The sequence below is a fragment of the Mugil cephalus genome, chromosome 22 (assembly GCF_022458985.1).
Source record: "Mugil cephalus isolate CIBA_MC_2020 chromosome 22, CIBA_Mcephalus_1.1, whole genome shotgun sequence".
Classification (NCBI taxonomy): Eukaryota; Metazoa; Chordata; class Actinopteri; order Mugiliformes; family Mugilidae; genus Mugil; species Mugil cephalus.
The window spans coordinates 18,050,322-18,067,975 of record NC_061791.1 but is presented as its reverse complement, the minus strand read 5'-3'; the positions used below and the strand labels follow the sequence as shown (position 1 = coordinate 18,067,975).

General features: G+C 40.4%; 1 protein-coding gene across 2 annotated transcripts in view; it reads right to left on the bottom strand.

The window, feature by feature from the left end:
• The window catches only part of scube1 (signal peptide, CUB domain, EGF-like 1), a 110,347-nt gene that overhangs the window by 65,234 nt on the left and 27,459 nt on the right, over nt 1-17,654 (bottom strand). For both annotated transcript variants that reach the window (XM_047575473.1, XM_047575474.1), the window contains exon 4: nt 3,048-3,182. In XM_047575473.1, the coding sequence (XP_047431429.1) occupies nt 3,048-3,182 (135 nt within the window). The remainder of the gene's footprint in view (nt 1-3,047; nt 3,183-17,654) is intronic.

Genomic DNA, 17,654 nt, shown 5'->3' with positions numbered 1-17,654 from the left:
GCGTTCCTTTGTGCAATTCCTTCCCTTCTTAATGGAACTGGGGCCATCAGTTGTGTTGTGCAGGTTGGTACAAAGCTGACATCCCTATTTGACATTTTTTAATATTCAGATTATGGAGAGAACCAATCAGCTAAGTAAAGAGAAACAACCATCATCATAACTTTAAGGACTGAATGTCAGCTGTGCTTTGGTCTTATGAGTCCAAATTTGAGGTCTTTGGTTCCACTTGCCGTGTCTTTGTGGATCACAGAAAAGGTGAATGGATGTTCTCTACATGCATGGTTCCCACTGTAAAGCGCAGAGGAGGAGGTGTGATGGTGTGGTAGAGCTTTGCTGGTGACACTGTTGGGTATTTATTCAAAACTGAAGGCGCACTGAACAATCATGGTTACCACAGCATCCTGCAGCGAGTTGGACCACAGGGACTATTTGACCAAGACGGAGAGTAATAGAGTCCTGCACCAAATGACCTGGCCTCCACAGTCGCCTGACCTAAACCCAATTGAGATGGTTTGGGATGAGATGGACTGTAACGTCATGAAGTTCACCAAGAGAATGCCAAGAGTGTGCAAAGCATAAACCAAAGCAAAGGCATTAAACAGTCATGTAGCAATGGGAAGACATCACTTCGGTAGAGCCTTTCTTGGGCAATGCATGAAAAAAAAAAAAAAAAAAAAAAGAAGCTGGGAGAAAAAGCTGAGAGTACAGGGACAGGCAGAATTAGACCTGATGAAATAAAACAGATGAAGGAAAAGAAATATGATGAAGAGGGGAGTGGAGTGGCCATGACGGGGAATATGGAAACAAAATGTGCAAGTAGATTCCTGCGGGATGCCTGGATGCTGCTGCTATTCCTGTCCGGGGAAGGGATAGGAGACAAGTGTCTGATTGAGAATCTCTGAATGGTGGTGGTCAAAGGCTCAGGACAGCCAGGCAGAGCTGAGAGAAATGTACCACAAGCATCTCCAGGGTTTGTTTATTTAGTGTGAACATCCCTCTGACAGGAGCAGGACTTACAAATGTTTACACAGTTACGGCTCTGATCTGGAAGACATAGAACAGGGGAGTAGAAGAAGTTGGACAGGATGGGAAGACCTGGGGGACTCCGTCTAAACTTAAGGTTTATAAGGTTCAACATGAGGTTTATACATGAAAAAATATCTGAATGTAAGAAAAACTGTCAATGGCTGTCAACTGAATGTGTTTCCCCTCTTGTGAGCTGTAGCCGAAACTTCCAGAAATAGTTTGGTAGGAGAGGAAAAGAAAGACATTCACATGCGGGTTTATGGAGTTTCCAGTGAGCAAACACACATCTATTTCTGCATCTCTTTTACTTCTGTTCCTGACTGTCTCCACATAGAATCATCTAATATCCTGATACTTGCCCCTAACATGCCTTCACACTGTGAGTAAAGAGGAATAGTATAAAGGAGAGGTCACTCTGTCGCCACCTCTTCCTTTGCTGGAACTCGCTTTCCTCTCCGTCAGCCATTCTTCCCAGGGTTCCCTTTTTGAAAAGATGACGGATGATCATCCTCTCATCTGTCTTTGAACTTGACTGCCACACTGTCCCCATTCACAGCCGCATCCAAGTGAGTATTGTACTAAGAGAATGTGTGGGTGAGACGAGGGAAGGAGTCAGCAACCCCTGCTCACCTCTGGAACACCACTTCGTCAGTGCCTCTTACCACCACAGGTCGAGCCCATAAATTCAAAGTGACAGGTCAGGGATGCCAGGGTAGCGAGGTCCACCCAATATGAAATGAATGCCAGACATTAATGTCACAAGCCACACATCAAGCCAGTGTCCGTCAATGCCACTATGCGTATGGAGGATCATCTAGTGGTGCAGAAAGCCTCGCACAGGGTACACCACATGAGAAATACATTTCATACTCACAGAACAGCAAAGAGCGAGGATATAAGTGAAAATGCCATGTTAACATGGCTATAATTGTTATTTTGGTTATATTTAACCTTTTTACAGATACTACCCTGGTCTTCAACTTTTATTTGTGGCACTTGATGTAGCTACTTGCTGTTTAATTTCTGGACACATATCACCATTTTTAAGGTATAACAAGGGGTGTGTGTGCACCCCTTTTGTGTCAGTAAACACGATGACGTTTACTTAGTTCAAGGCAAAACAATCCAAAGGAATATATTGACATTAACATGGACTAGCTAGCTTTTGACAGTGGAGGTAGAAAACGCAAGTTTTATAATAATATAGTTATGTCCCCAATATCATGAAGACGACTTAACAAAGATTTAAAAGATGAGATTTGTGTTGTGCGAACCAAAGTTCTGCCTGGCTAGCGGAAAGGCTGGAAACTTGCACTATCATTGCAGTAACTACATCTAACCTACATCTAGTATTTGTAAACCATAAAGTTAACTACATATGTGTTATATATGGGATAGTTGTATAGGCTAATGCTTAAGCCAACGGAGGCTATTACACAGACCAAAGGCTAAGAGGCTAATAAAGTAGTAAGCAATATGTTGCTAGCTATGTCATGTTTAGCATAATATGACATGAAAGAAGCTTGCTATGAAAGTATCAGTGCAGCTCATCATGCCAATGTTAGCTAACTTTCTGGTGGGAGTTAGTGAATTCTATTTTGTGAAAGCAAATCCAAACATTTTTTATGATCACCTCAGTCCAAACCTCTCATTTTATTATGTTTAATCACAGGAACCTGCTAAATGTCATGACAATTCCTAGTAATTCAACAGTTGTTGAGGAGTTTTGTTCAAACCACAAATGTCCACTTCAGCGTTGCACTAGAAAAGAATTATCAATCTGCAGGATTCATACATCCATGGATATCTGTACAAAATGCCATTAATATGACTTGTACTGTAAATGTGGTCTCCTCCCTTAACACCACCAACACCTGATTATCCTCAAAATTTATAACATCTCAGACAAATTAACCCTGATGTTTTCTACAATAAGAATGACCTTTGCCTCTTGTAAAGGATTTATCTTCACAAACAGGAAACAGCTCATTCTCTCACATCATTGTCTGTCCCAGTCTTACCATCAGAGCGGTGGATGCAGGTATGCTGGTTGTCACTGAGGAAGAAGCCCTCTGTGCAAAGACACTCGTAGCTCCCCATGGTGTTGACGCACACTTGCTGGCATCCACCGTTGTTGTCCAGACACTCGTCCACATCTGTTTGGAAGGAGAGAGACAGATTGAGAGAGAGAGAGAGAGATAAGGGCAAGCGATGGAAATAAAGTCAGCCATGGCATCCTGGTGGAATAACAGCCCATTAGGCTTCATAAATAAACACATGTCAGTGAGAGTTTATGTGCCGGGAAATGTCTGATGAGAGGGATGACACCGGAGTCAGGAATGCGAGGGTCACACGCAGACACACGTGCACACACACACACGCACACACACGAAACGAGGAGCGCCGTGTCGTCCTGACGGGCTAACATTGTGATCCTGGCACAGTTAGTGGCTTAATAACACTGCTCACTCAAGGGGGTAACAGGGACTGCCAGTGGAGTGTCTGCAGTGGATATATATGTGTGTGTGTGTGTGTGCGCGTGCGTGCAAATGTGTTTTGTGCAGACACTAAAGCACAAGTGGGTTTATAGGGCCCCACTGTGAGACTGAAAGGCCAGTAAATTTCCAGTGGGGCATTTTGATGGGGCCGAAGTGAACTGGAAACATGTAACACCCTCGACTGACTTTAACAGGAATCAAACACGGCTGCCTCCCTCTCTTCTTGTGAATGTGTGTGTGAGTAGTCTTGTCGATATGAAGTTGCGGGTGCCAATTCTTCGTGGACCACTAACATTTTGGGCTTTTTAAAACTTGGTTTTAGAGTGGAGGTTATGGTTAGGTTGTGGCTAGAGTTAGGGTAAATTTCTAGGGAAAGCATTAGGTCTGTGGAAGGGCCACGCAAAGATAGAAACATGAGCTTCTGTGTGTGTGTTCCTGTTCAGCTACCTTTCTAAGGACCACTTTGAGTTTTACATCATCAAAGTTAGGACATTTGTGCAAAGTGAGGACATTTTTACCAGTCCTCAGTTTCCTTTTTTTGTTTGAGGTTATAGACTCAGTTTCAAGTTAAATGTAAAAATTAGGTTATTGTTAGGATTAGGCTAAGGCACATAGTTGAGATGGTCAAGGTTAGGGTAAGAGGCTAAGGAATGCATTATGTCACTGAATGTCCTCACGAAGACACCCATAAAAATATGTTTGTGTGTATTTATTTTTATTAAGTAGTTGGGGCCAAAGTCTTGCAGAATACTAACACTGTGAGGCCATTTTCTGGCCCCCACAATTTTTTGAGGGCTTAAACCTGTAAAGATGTGGCTTTAGGAGAGTAAATGTTGCAAATAGATTGTGGTTGTGGTTAGGGTTAGAGTACAGGTTTGGCACTCACTTGAAATGGTTAGGATTAGGCTAAGGGGCCAGAGAATGCATTATGTCAATGGAAAGTTCTTTCAAAGATAGAAACAACAGTTTGTTTGTGTGCGTGCATGTGTGTGTATAAATCCTGTGCCCGGCCAGGGTGACTTTGCATTATGTTTAGTCTGACGTGCTGAGGTTAACCTAGCAGACAGTGTAGACCGGTTACACAAACACAAACACAAACATGACGGTTGGGAAGAGAGAAAGAAATAAAGAAAGAACAGACAGGACACACAGAACAAAAACACATGTATCTGCATCTTGGGTTTGATTTTTGGGTTGGATAAGACTGGCCAACCTTACTCTACTTGAACCTATGACAGTTTTATCATCAAGCAACAACAAACCTAATGTGGCATTAATAGATGTCAGTGAATATAACTCAACTCAGACTTATCTAGGTAGCCTTGGAACCTTTTAGGAAGTCATTCAGAACTCGAAGAAAGTGACTGGTTGGTCATGAACAACATGTTTGGAGATTGTATAGTGATATCATAGCAACTTTCAAACCGATATGTTATGAGCTAACAGTAATCAATATACATTTATTAGTACATGTACATCATTTTCTTCTTGCCACTTCAGTCCTCCTTGGTTTCAACGAAAATTTGCTCTAAGGTGGGCTCATCCAAGTGAACAAAGTCTTCATGATCTTTGGTCTATCTTTAACAATAATACCCCATGACTGCACCAAACTGATCTCAGACCTAAAAATCATGTGCCATCATATTGTTACATGTCCAACCAGTTCTGATCTGAGGTCTTTTTTTCACACAACAATGATGTGCAACACTGAAGGTGATTTTCAGGAGGGACTGTTACCCCCTGATGATTTCTCCATATTTTAATAACACTGTGTCTCCTTGACACCTTTTTTTCTGTGATTACAGAGAAAGTGTTTCTGGGTCCTACTGGACCATACTCTTGATGCTTTTCAAGTGAAGTAACCCTGGGATTTCCAACAACTTTACCTGGAAACTAATTTCTCTGCTTTCAGGCGGTGGCAATGGGCTCGTTAAACCTCAGTGGAGTAAACAAAGCCTGTGAGAGCCTTGTTAACAGTTTGTGTAAGGAGAGGGAATATTTCACCATCACGTTAACCTTGGCGGAAGAAAGGAGGGAGGGGAGAAGGGGCGCAGAAGAAGAGGATACATGATTCAATTGTGGTTTGCTTTTGGCTCACATAACATCCGTAAACAACTCCAAGGTTTTTGTTAAGCTTTGTGTCTGTTTTCCTGTATTTTACATGAGTAACTGCAGTGGCTGTGTATATGTACTGTGCTGGCGTTTCTACTGTAAATCACTACTAGAACTAAAACCACTTGCTTGTCTTCCAGGGAGAAGAGTAATCTGGTTGTCCCTATCTATTCTCCTCCACTTTCTCTATCATATCATTACTGTTTACTGACATGGAGTTAAGGAGAAAAAAATAGGATCTTTATCTTCCAGTTACAGATGCAAACTACATTCATTTAATGGTAGGCCATAAAACAGAGAATACAATAAAAAGTAGCTGAGCAGAGTCTGGAGATGAAGAGATTCAGCTGTAACAGTGCAGACGGCTGCATTGGTGCGAGTTTCTGTATGCTTTTCTTCCAGCATCTCACAAACAGTTGCCAAATGTTCAACCTACTGTATCTAGTTGTACCACCGGGTAGGGTGCACCTATAGATTCAGACCATTTTGAGAATTGGTTTAGGGTCAATATGACTAATAGGCGATTTAGACGTCTGCATCAATTTGACACTGTAGCTGGATCCTGCGCAGACCCTAGCGCCGCAGCCTGACAAGCACCTCCCCAGAAATACAACTTTCTGGCAATGCAGACTGCAAGAGCTGTAATTGGGCCGTTCAGTAGTAGCATGTTTTTGTGTTTCTGTGTTTCCATATTTCCATATTTCCATATTTCCGACTGCTTCTCTAACTTTCAAATTGATTGTTTTGGATCAATAAAGATCAAACAAATCAAGGAAAGGTTAACTCAGGTGGTTCGGAGATACAAACATTTGTAGGACTCGTCTTCGGCGCCATTGTTGAAAATGAAGCAGGAAGTGGAAACAAACATTAACCGGACTGGCAAAAAAGACACATTGCCAACTAGTGTTTGGTTTGCACCGTAGGCTACGTGCACGGTTATGGCATTTAGGTCCCACAATACTTTAAATGAACCTTAACATTCGATCCACACTTAAGCTTGTCCAATATTACTCTAAAAAGCATCCTGATTTTCCTGGTAAAAATAGAGCTGATTGTGATTCCATCAACATATGACTGAATATAGACTACTCTGAATGTTGCATGAATGAGTCCAATTACTGACTAAATAGTGGCGTATTATTGCCACAGAAGTTCATTCTCACTGAACTCTGGGCTTTATTTGCATTGCATGCAAACCTCGTGGTTTAACAGATGTCATTAACACGACTGATGCATTTAATTTTCGGGAGAGAGACAGAAGAAATGCAGCCATCTCCCAATCCAATTGATCTCTGCCAACATTTCTGCATAAACAAAAGCCACCGGGTCATTTTGCAAGTTTCAACCAGAACCCCTATGTTTTGTTTGCTTGTGCTTGTGTAAACTTGCGTAAAATTTTGTTTAGACACAGTGAGGATGGGCTCTGCACATGGAAAGGAAGGCTGAAAGGCCAGAGAAGGCAAAAGAGGATGACAAGAGAAAGGAAACAAAGAGTCATGGGGTAAAGGCTGTGGGTCAGGGGGCTTGAAGAGACAACAAATCTTGTACGTTAAGACAAAAATGACACATATGCATTTTGAACTGAACTTTAAATTCCTCCTAATAAGTTGATTTTATTGCGTGGTTTAGGTAGTTCATGTAATGGTACCGGTAAATGTTCTTGTGTTGCATGTATATAGGACTTTTCTATTCTATTGGTACACAAAGTGCTCAACAGGCACAATTACACAACTACCCATTCATTCGCACAAGCACACACACATTCACACACCAGTGCCAAGCATTGGGAGCACAAGGTTCAGCGTCTTGCTCATGGTCCCTGTACCGGGGTTTATACTGCTAACCCTGGAGCAGGTTAGGGTTAGGCTGAAACTTCTCGATAGGTAGTTCTGATATGAAAGTATGAAAGCGGAGACACCTTGCTCACCATAAACCAATTTGTTGTTTCACAATCTGGGAGAATACTTAACATGAATATTAAACGACCATTTTAATAAAATATTCACTGCCATTTGTACACAGAAATAATTAACGGTGATTAACCTGAAACTAACATCAGTAATATGAAGCTTGAACACCCTGGTTAGGTTAGAGTCTGCTGAGTGTCTAAAGTTGCAAGTTGCAATAGGACCTTTGTGCATGGTCTCCCCACTCCACATTTAACAGATCTCGGCAACAGGGCCATAGAATGGCAATAGAACAATAGAACATCTCACATTCACTAAACACCCACTTCACCCCACTCCCCTCAGGGCGAAGATACAGAGCAATGAGGTGCAGAAGGGCTCGCTGCGGAAAACGCCTGATAGCTGCTGCCATAGCCGCCCTTAACAGAAGGCCTTGCTAAATGGGTCAGAGTGTGGGCTCGGCTAAATGTTCGATACTGTTTTGTCTGTTTTTTTGTGTCTTGTTCTGTGTTGTACTATGGTGGACTTTGTGGATTGGAGACAGACTGTGGAAAAGAATTTCCCCATGGGGACAATAAAGTCTAAGTTTAACTCCAGCAAATACCTCTTTCAGCATCCTTTTCAAGAGAAAACAAGTACCAACTGAGGGTGAAAAACTGCCAGTCAAAGTCAATGAGAATTAAATTCCCCACATTCTTAACATTATTCTGGAAAACTCATTCAAATTTTTATCAAAAGCTAATATGGAGCTTCGGCAGACAGTGGTAGAAAAATTAAGTGAGCATTTTCCAAAGCCACAATCTTTATTCTCGTTTACCCAGAAAGAATTTGCCTGTTGAACTGTAGTGAAGGGATATTTGTCTTTAAGTGTTAAATTAAAAATAAATGTTTGAATACATTTTGGCACAAGAGACTATATATTTTGAGGATTCAATACAGACTTTTAAAAATGTAATCTACTTTTACTTTCTTTGAACTTTTACATACTTTATTTCATTTTATGCTGTACAACAACTCACCTTTCTGTATTTTATTCATTTTATTTTATATATGTTTATTATATATATATTAATTTATTTTATTTTAATAAAATTGTTTATTCTATTTTATTTTATTTTATTCATTAATTATTTTATTTTTTTTTAACTATTTTTTTTCTATTTACTAGTGTTTTTTTCAGAGCTTATATTGCGGGCGGAGGTAAGCACCAGTGATGTGGTTTTAAAAAACCCTTTGTGTCTTTTTCTTGTTTGGACATAATTTGTCTTTTCGCAAAAATCAAAAGGCCACTTGTGAGTATTTCAAGTTCCAGTTCGCCTCTTTCCTCCCCTATGTTTGTCTTGTCTGTTACACGTTCGACTCCTCTGTGACGCGCTGTCGTCAGCGGCTTCCCGCCGTGCGGCCACCTCTCAGCTCTCGCCATGAAATGAAAAGGACATGCTGGAAGAAAAATAAACTCCTGCGAGTGCACCAGACATTCGCGGAGGGCACCAAACCATCGACACATTGAGCCCAGCTGTGTCCACGCCAAAACCAAATAAATAAAGGGTAAAATCAAAAGGAAGAAAGAAACTGAAAAAGAACTGCTCTTTAATCACAGAACAACTAGGCAATCTTAAATCAATTAGTGCCTTAAGTTGTTGACACGGTGCATCTGGGAGATGATGGAGCGACTTCCTGAACACTCACGCAAACTGCCGTGTTTTTTTGTTTTTTTTCTCAACGCTGCTATTTTCCAAAGTGTAATTTGTCATCCAAGGCTCATTCAGGACACCGCAAGGTCTTGGGGTTTCTGAATATCATGCTTTGGGTTTATTAAACACCGCAACGTCTTTATTGTTTTTCACGAGCAGGCCCAGAGCTTGTGAGAAAAATAAGGAATAAATTGGCCATAACTTTGAGGGGGAAACAAACAACTTGGATGAAAAAAAAAAAGGTTTCTTTAAAAAGAAGCTATTGCACTTTGATGTGGATTGAACGCTACAGTTAACTTGCTATTTTCCTGTGAGCTTCGATTTCTTGTTTTAGCAGTCTGCCACTTGTCAAGGTAAGCAACCTGAACCCTGAGTAAATCTGTTCTTGAAAGAGACGTGTTGCTCGGTTTGACAGTAGGTTTGCAGCTATGATTAATGAGAAAGAAAGCCACGCTATGACTGTTAGCAAGTCCTGCATGTCTACCAGTCAAGCAAGACATATGATTTTAATTTACAGCATCTCTGAACTCATCACAACTGATTCAGGCTGCGGCTCTAACATAGATTGTTATGACAGCTCATGATATGAGAGCCAAGACACTTTCTGTCTGCGGATGAAGACGGACCGCCAGGATTAATTCTGTGTAAGCATCTGTAAATGCAATGAGAACGTGAGTATGTACATTTCAGAGCGTGCCCCCATCTATACAGTAAATCTTCTGCTGAATGAGACACTCGAGAGTGAGACCTTATGACAAACACTGCCATCCTTCTTGATGCACGACATGGAGACAAAGGTTAGAGCTCAGTTTCACAATACGCCGACATGCCAGTCTCTCATATTCCTGTTTACGTGGTTACCACGCATCACAGGGCAATATTTACACCAATAGTTAGTGATGACAGTAAACACTGAGCATCAGAGAAGTTGGTGACGGTGCAGTCACCATGACTCAATACACATGAACACAATCTGCCGTGTTCTATATGTTCTCAAAGAGGACTTAGCCTGCGTAATCATACCTGAAATACAACCCTAATCCCCTGGGCAGCACTGTGCCCTGCCAGCAATCCTGTTTTGATTCTTTGGTTTTATGGAGGTTCAAATGTGAATTTCTAAGGATTTCGTTCCAAAATGTGATACCCTGCACTTGTAAAAACATACCCAGTCCTGGCATCAGAGTAAGCCACATGATACGGGCCTCTGTTAAAGCTGTGAGTCATCTCAGCACCTTTGCTTACAAACGGACTGGTTTCATCTTGTTTTTGAAATACTGACTGTCTGGGTCACTTTAGGAAGCAAATTATTTTGTTGCTTCAAAAATGAACACAGGAATTTAAACAAAGACCACATAAAAAGTTCAGTAAAATGCTGAATTGCTCAAAAGCCATAGCATTAGTCCTGTAAGCGGACAAAGAGAACCTAATCACACAAATTAAGCAAATATACAGAATACTTGCGCATTTCTTTAATTTAAGGTCCTCCATCAAAATCCGCTGATGTTTTATATAATTTTTGTGCAGAAATATAGAAAATACGAAGGCTGCATATGAAGGCTGCATATCTAAGGCTCTTTTATAGTACTGCAGGACCTTTGTGGGAAGGTGCAAGTCAGTTATGCTGTTGGGGTCTGCGCTGTCGCCGTAGCTCTAAACTGTCTTTTACTGTATGAGTAATCAAAAACATTTAAGTTTCCAAGTCACAAAATCTATATGATTTGCTTGTGAAAATGTATCATTGTGTTATATTCACAATATAAATGGAATTCAAAGCAAAAGGAAATGGCAGAAGACCTCCGTTCCTTTATTTATAGCCTAATTTATATCATCATCTAGTATCTAGCAGACAGTATATTTGCAATTATTCTAGTGCGCTGAGTTCAGCTGACCATGTGACGTTATCCTGCATCACTTTTGGAGGTGTTGGCAAGGTCAAGCAGCCCAGCACATCTTGTGTGTGTCTGAAGTGTGTGTGACTGATTCCGGAGTAAAACACCTCTGCCTGTCAGAGTTTTTAAACATAGACCAGACCCGTCACTCCAACATCCAAAAGCGCTCTCCTCCGAGGACTGGATGCTGCAACATCCATCATCTAAATGTGTGCAAGTGCTGCCGATGAAGAGCAGGGTGACCCTTAAAGGTGGAGGTACTTTAGAATGGTACGGTTGGAATTTTACAACCAGAGGAAGAAAGTTAATTCTTAATTCTTCATATATAGTTTTCAAGTGTCCATATTCTGACTTTTTTGCTTCTGCTCCTTTGCATTTTAAAATGAAACATGATACAAAGTACTTGGTGTAGCCCGTAACAATCTGCAGTTGAACACTGCCAAGTGGAGATGATGTGGACTACAGAAAGAACACAGCCCCACTCCTACCCATCACCCTGTGTGACTCTACAGTCAACACTGTGTAGTCCCTCCATTTCCTGGGCACCACCATCACTGTCTCCAAATGGGAGCTGAACATCAGTGCCCTCATCAAAAGCACAGCAGAGGATATACTTCCTGCGGCAGCTGAAGAAATTCAGCCTCCCAAAGACAACGATGGTGCATTTCTACACTGCCACCATTGAGTCCATCCTCACCAACTCCATCACCACCTGGTGATGCAGCCTCTGCCAAAGACGTAAAAATGTGTATTCAATTGACATTGAATTGTGTATCACCAACTCAAATCTGGGCAACCTAATAGTGTATTTTTTGTATATTTGGCAAACCACCTACTCCTGAACATGGACAAGACCAAGGAGCTGGTCATTGACTTCAGGAGGAAGAGAACACCAGTGGAGCCCATCACCATCCAGGGCCTGGAGGTAAAAGTAGTGGACCGATACAAGTACCTGGGAGTCCACATGAACAACAGGCTGGACTGGAGAGACAACAATGATGTTGTGTACAAAAAGGGGCTGAGTAGACTCTACTTTCTTAGGAAGCTCAGGTCTTTCGATGTGTGCAGTAAGTCACTAGACTCCCTGTTCTTTGTGCCCTGTTCTTTGCTGTGGTTTGTTGGGGGAGTTGTACCAGCAAAAAGACATCAGTAGGATCAACAGATTGATTCGGAAGGCTGAACAAGTGATTGGTAGAGAGTTGGAGATGTTTGTCTCAGTTTGTCTCTACTCTTCCCAGGTGTATAACAGCTCATCGTTCTGTAACATTTAAGCTATTTTGACCAGTTCATTTCACTTGTGGATCTTTAAAATTTGTCTAAGTCTGTCTAACAAGTACCGAGGCAAATTCCTAATAACAACTTTTATGATTCTGATTCTCAAAAGTTTAAACGGTGTTTTTTACACTGTTTCATTACACACTGTAGCATATCCCTTTTCGCAGCTCGTGTCCTCTCTTTTAAAAAGTTGCAATTCTAACAGTAGCGTTGAAGACAAATTGAAACATCTGCTGAAGGCAACTCAACACTGTAATCACTGGCTCTTTTATTGGTTTGGCACTGTAAACAGATTTCCTCCTTTGAATATGTTTTACTTGGTGCGTCTGTGTCACACGCTCCTGTGTGCAATTTTCTGGGATGATTCCTGTTTGTTTAGTGTGCTTCCAGTAGGTCCAGTACATCCCTAACCCCAAGCAATGAACAATAAACTGAAAACGTAAAAGGGGTGGAACTGAAATGTCTGTTCTCTGGTCCAGCTGCAGGAGAACACACGTCATCTAAATCCGAATAGTTCATCTTATCTTTTGTGTAAAATATTTATTATGTCCTAGAGGAAATACTGCCTTGACAGTGATGCTGGAAGTAGGAAAGAGCAGAAGGTCATCCAGGTATAAGGTAATGGTAATTTAACTTGGACCATGAATGTCAATTGGGAGTTATTTCCTCCAATAAAATGTCCAAATGTCAACAAGCCCAGACAGCAAACAGTTCATAAAATACAATAAAATGTCCACTAATCATTCCTATTAACTGACTGTACCTCTGCTGCTGTTACCTGACGATGGTTGGAAGAGTGCTGTTTAAACATTCAGTCATCTGTCTGACAAATACATCTCACTGTGATTGCACGAGGGGGAGAAGGAAACGAGACAGCTATTAAGATAATTTGATGTCAGTTGGTAAAAGGTCAGCAGACGGAGGGGAAGTGTAAAATAAGAAAGAGGCAGTGAAAGATAGAAGTAGACAGAAGTTGGGAGACAAATAGCATAGCGAGTATATAGGTGAGACATGGAAAGAGAAAGATACAGGCCATGATGAAAGAGGAGCAGTGGAGGACATGGAAGGCACAAGTGGGAGAGAGAGAAAGAATAACAAGAAAAGAGAGATGGCGGTGGTGGAGCGCTGCTGCAGCCCCATCAGTCTCATTTAGAACAGACCTTCCATAATAAAGACGTCAAATAGAGGTGAACCTCATTCACTCTGGGAGAGAAATGGCAGGGAATAGGACAGGAGAGGAATTTAAAAGAGGGATACAGTGAAGAAGTGAAGTGAGTAAAAACGTAATGAGACAGGACAGGAAATACTAAGAGGGAACAAAGACACGGGGGCAAGGAAGGACGGAGTAAAGGGAGACAGGGGAGTGAAGAAAGCAAAAGGGATGGATGGAAGGCACACGGAAAAACATACATTATTAGAGTGAGAAATAGCACACAAAAGCACAGAAGCAAAAGTTACAAGGTAAAGAAAGACATCTGAGGGAAGAAAAGGCCATGAAATCGTAAAGAAACAAGAATCCGAGACAAAACTACACTGTAGTAAAATATAGTAAAAATGTTAGAAAAAATATTCTAGGACAACTAATAATTATTACATATTAAAATGCTTTATAATCATAATTTACATATGTAGACTGGGGCTGTCTCAGTATACTGGTATTGACAATAATCCACAATTAAAACTTTAAGTTTCAATCTTGTGTTAAAAATGTGAATAATGATAATATCCTGTTTTACTCCATTCTATTGTGGTTTTGAGGGTAATTCATCTCCCAAAAGAGAGAAAATAACATAAAGTTAAAAATGCTTTTGCTGTTTTTTGCCATTATTATTATTAACAATTTTGTTTAATGTTGTGATAATATCATTATCGTGACATTTTTTGGTCCACAATAATCCTGAAGTGACAAAATTACGCTTTAAAAAATTTGCCAGCTGGGGTTGCCAGAATAACAAAAAAAAAAAAGAGAAAAACTATAGTAAAATGTTAACAACATTATAGGACAATTAACTATTGGATTTTAAATTGTTAATAATTAGAACTTACATAATGTAGTTATTTATTTTAAAGAAGAAGCCAAGATGAATCTACACTAAAAAAAAGTCTGTTTGTCTGTGAAAAACTGTCAGCCTGGGCTGCCAGAAAAACTCAGTACAGACAAACAGATGTTAACAATATATAGGACAACTAATTATTACATTTTGAAACGGTTAATAATTAAAATTTATATTATATAAATATGCCATGAAATGTTAAAGAAAGAAGCCACGACAAAACTATATTGTAAAAAAACCTGTTAACAATTATAATTTACACACTGTTTCTGAGTAGCATTTCCAGGAAAAACTGTCTTAGAATGAGACATTTACAGCGAAACAGTGTGTTCTGTTTGGCATTTTTCAGTGTAAGGATTCAGGGAGTAAGGTAAACACCACATGAAAAAGACAAAATAAATAAAGGAAAAAACAAGAGAAGGAAAACAAGCACCCCATGAGCCCTGTTTGGATCTTACATCAATCCTGGGTAATCCAATTGCATGTGGGCAGCTTGAAGTGTAAGTGTGAACGCACCCTGGACTGCAGAGAGGACGCATTCGAACAAGATCTGAGACGTGAACACACAATGCATCCTGGATCATATTAAACACATTCATTCGGAAAAAACACACACACAAGTGCATCTTTATTCACCTTGATTACAGGTCATAGCCGTGAATACGGAAGCGACGCATTAAAGAGAGCAGCTGTTCTAATGTTCTACTGTGCCCCAACTTACGTCTGCGCTTATTTGCAAGCCAAAGAGTGCAAAACTGAAATTGGATCTTGATGGGAAAACATGTGGAGACGCATTTTAATGACAAGTGTGAACCAATGTACTTAAAGCTGCGATTTCATTGCCCATGTCTGAACATCGACCAAAGCCTATTTAGTATCTTTTTGTGGTCACACAGATCTTTTCACACTTTACTGTGTTGTTTGAACTCATAACCTGGTTTTAATTAGCTGCATGGCATTACAGCCACATCCAGTCAACATCTAATAAAGCCTGTGGATCAAGGATGCAAAGGCTGGTTTCCTCTCTCCGGCTGTAAAGACCAGGTGATGACAGTTCTCACATGACTCACTTGGTGTCATTTCCATTGGCAGCACATTGGTGAAATCCCACTAACCTCATGCCTATTTTCTACACTCAACCACAACACACAGGGGGAGACAACAGCTAAGCAGCAAGCTAGCTGCACAAGCAGACAAGTCATTAAGACATAAAACATACAGAGATACAATTAGGGTGACAGATTCCCACCAAGCCACTAGTCCAACATAGAAATCTGTCATGTCCTCAGGGAAAAATATTTTCATTTTATAGTAATCATCAAGTCACTCCGTGTGACTGGATATTACACTTCAGCTTCGGCATGTGAGATTCTCCACAGTGAGGAAATCAACCACTAGAGCCTGATAAATAAATTCCAACATTTTAGAAGTGAACCAAGACCCACAACTACTCTGTGCAAGTCAGTGTGTTTTGCCACATAAAAATCTGGTTATCAGCAGCTACTTTCTGTTCTTTACATGTATGTCTTCATGAATATTAAAAATGTAATGTTTAGACCGTAGATTTTATAAAGATGGACGACAGAACAGCTCCTCAAAAGTGAAACCGAAGCAAGCAGAGCTCCCCCTGGTGACTGGCTGCAGTATAGGTCATAAGCTCCACCTCCTCTTTGTTATTGGATGGGACTTAGACCAAACTAAAACACTGAAGTACATGTGAAATGCATTTTTTTTCAAGGATGTTTTCTGTCATTTTAGGTAGCTAACATAATGTTGATGCAAGTGCAAGTGTTGTTTTAGTTAATTATTTGACGCTATAGAAAGTTGCCATGCCAAACACTCTGGGAAATGCCTCATACAGCCATGTGAGTTGGAAAAAAATTATTAAAAATAATAATAAGAAGAATAAGTACAGAGTATAATCCAACATTTCCCTGTGGCAGGTGGAAGAAGAGCAGAGGGCAGTATTGATTTAACAAAAACTAATAAAAAAAATAAAAGACTTGGTTTATTGATAAAAATGTACTTTATGTCAGAAATTGTGAATGCAGAAAATGTATTGGTAATTCTTTTACAGATGTTCTGTTATTCTGATATTCTGTAATCTAGAAATACTCTTACAATTTGCATGATTTTCAGATGGAAAATCAAATGACTCTAACTTTGGACGACACCTATTGGGTTTGGCTGGAGTATGACTTTAACTTTCACTATTCATGGATTTTGTCCAGACTTATGGTCAAACCGTTGAGCATGAACAGTAGGTGTGATTGCTGTATTAAAGAAGGTGAAAAGGTGAAGTGTGTCTAAAGCCTCGTCATCCAGCAGCCATGGCTGACACGTGTGTTCTATGTCAAGCGAATCTTTCACAGGATTTGTCGTGTTGAAAATGATGGAATTAATCTTGATAACACGGAGATAAATCAGAGATGAGTCTGCTTGTTTGACCGAAATACTTTTCAGTGTATCTACAAAGAAATTAGGAAACTATACTTGAAGGAAGCATCTCTGAACCTGTAGAATTAACTCCACATTATGTAACATTAACCGATTATTTGAATTGAGTTAAACCTTGTTTAGATTTGCTGCTGACAAGCTATTCAATCTGTAACTTCATGTCTGCATTCTCTGAATGAGCAAAATACTACGATGATAGATGCATGATGGGAAAGGCCAATCAAAGAAATTAAAGTGACTAACCCTAACCACAACCCTAACCCTAACCCTAACCCTAAACTAGCATGTAGGCAAAAATGTTTTCACCACTTTTTTCTTTTTAAAAAACATCCAGGGTAACACTGTATATCATTCAGCAGAAAGCGCAGACTTGAGTTTAAACAACAGGCAGTGATTTTTAGTGTTTTCATGAAAAACTCAGGAGGAAAATTTTGATTCTCGCAGCAAGCCGTCTTTAACTCTGCTTTATGTCAGCTGTCTGAAAGTCATTATTGTGAGGTGAATCCACAGCTCAGCAGCTACACCAGGCTTCTGGCTGCTGCTATTTCCACTGAATCTCTCACTCGGCCGCGCCAAAGGGTTCAACGAATGAACTACAACGTGCGCAAAGGCCAAAACGTATCGCACCACAGACACATGGGCATCCAAAATCTGAGTTTTTATGGTCCTCATTTTATTTTGCTCTCGTCACTCAGCGGTGGAGGACTGACAGTATGAAATGTGTCTGAGCACATCAGTGCAG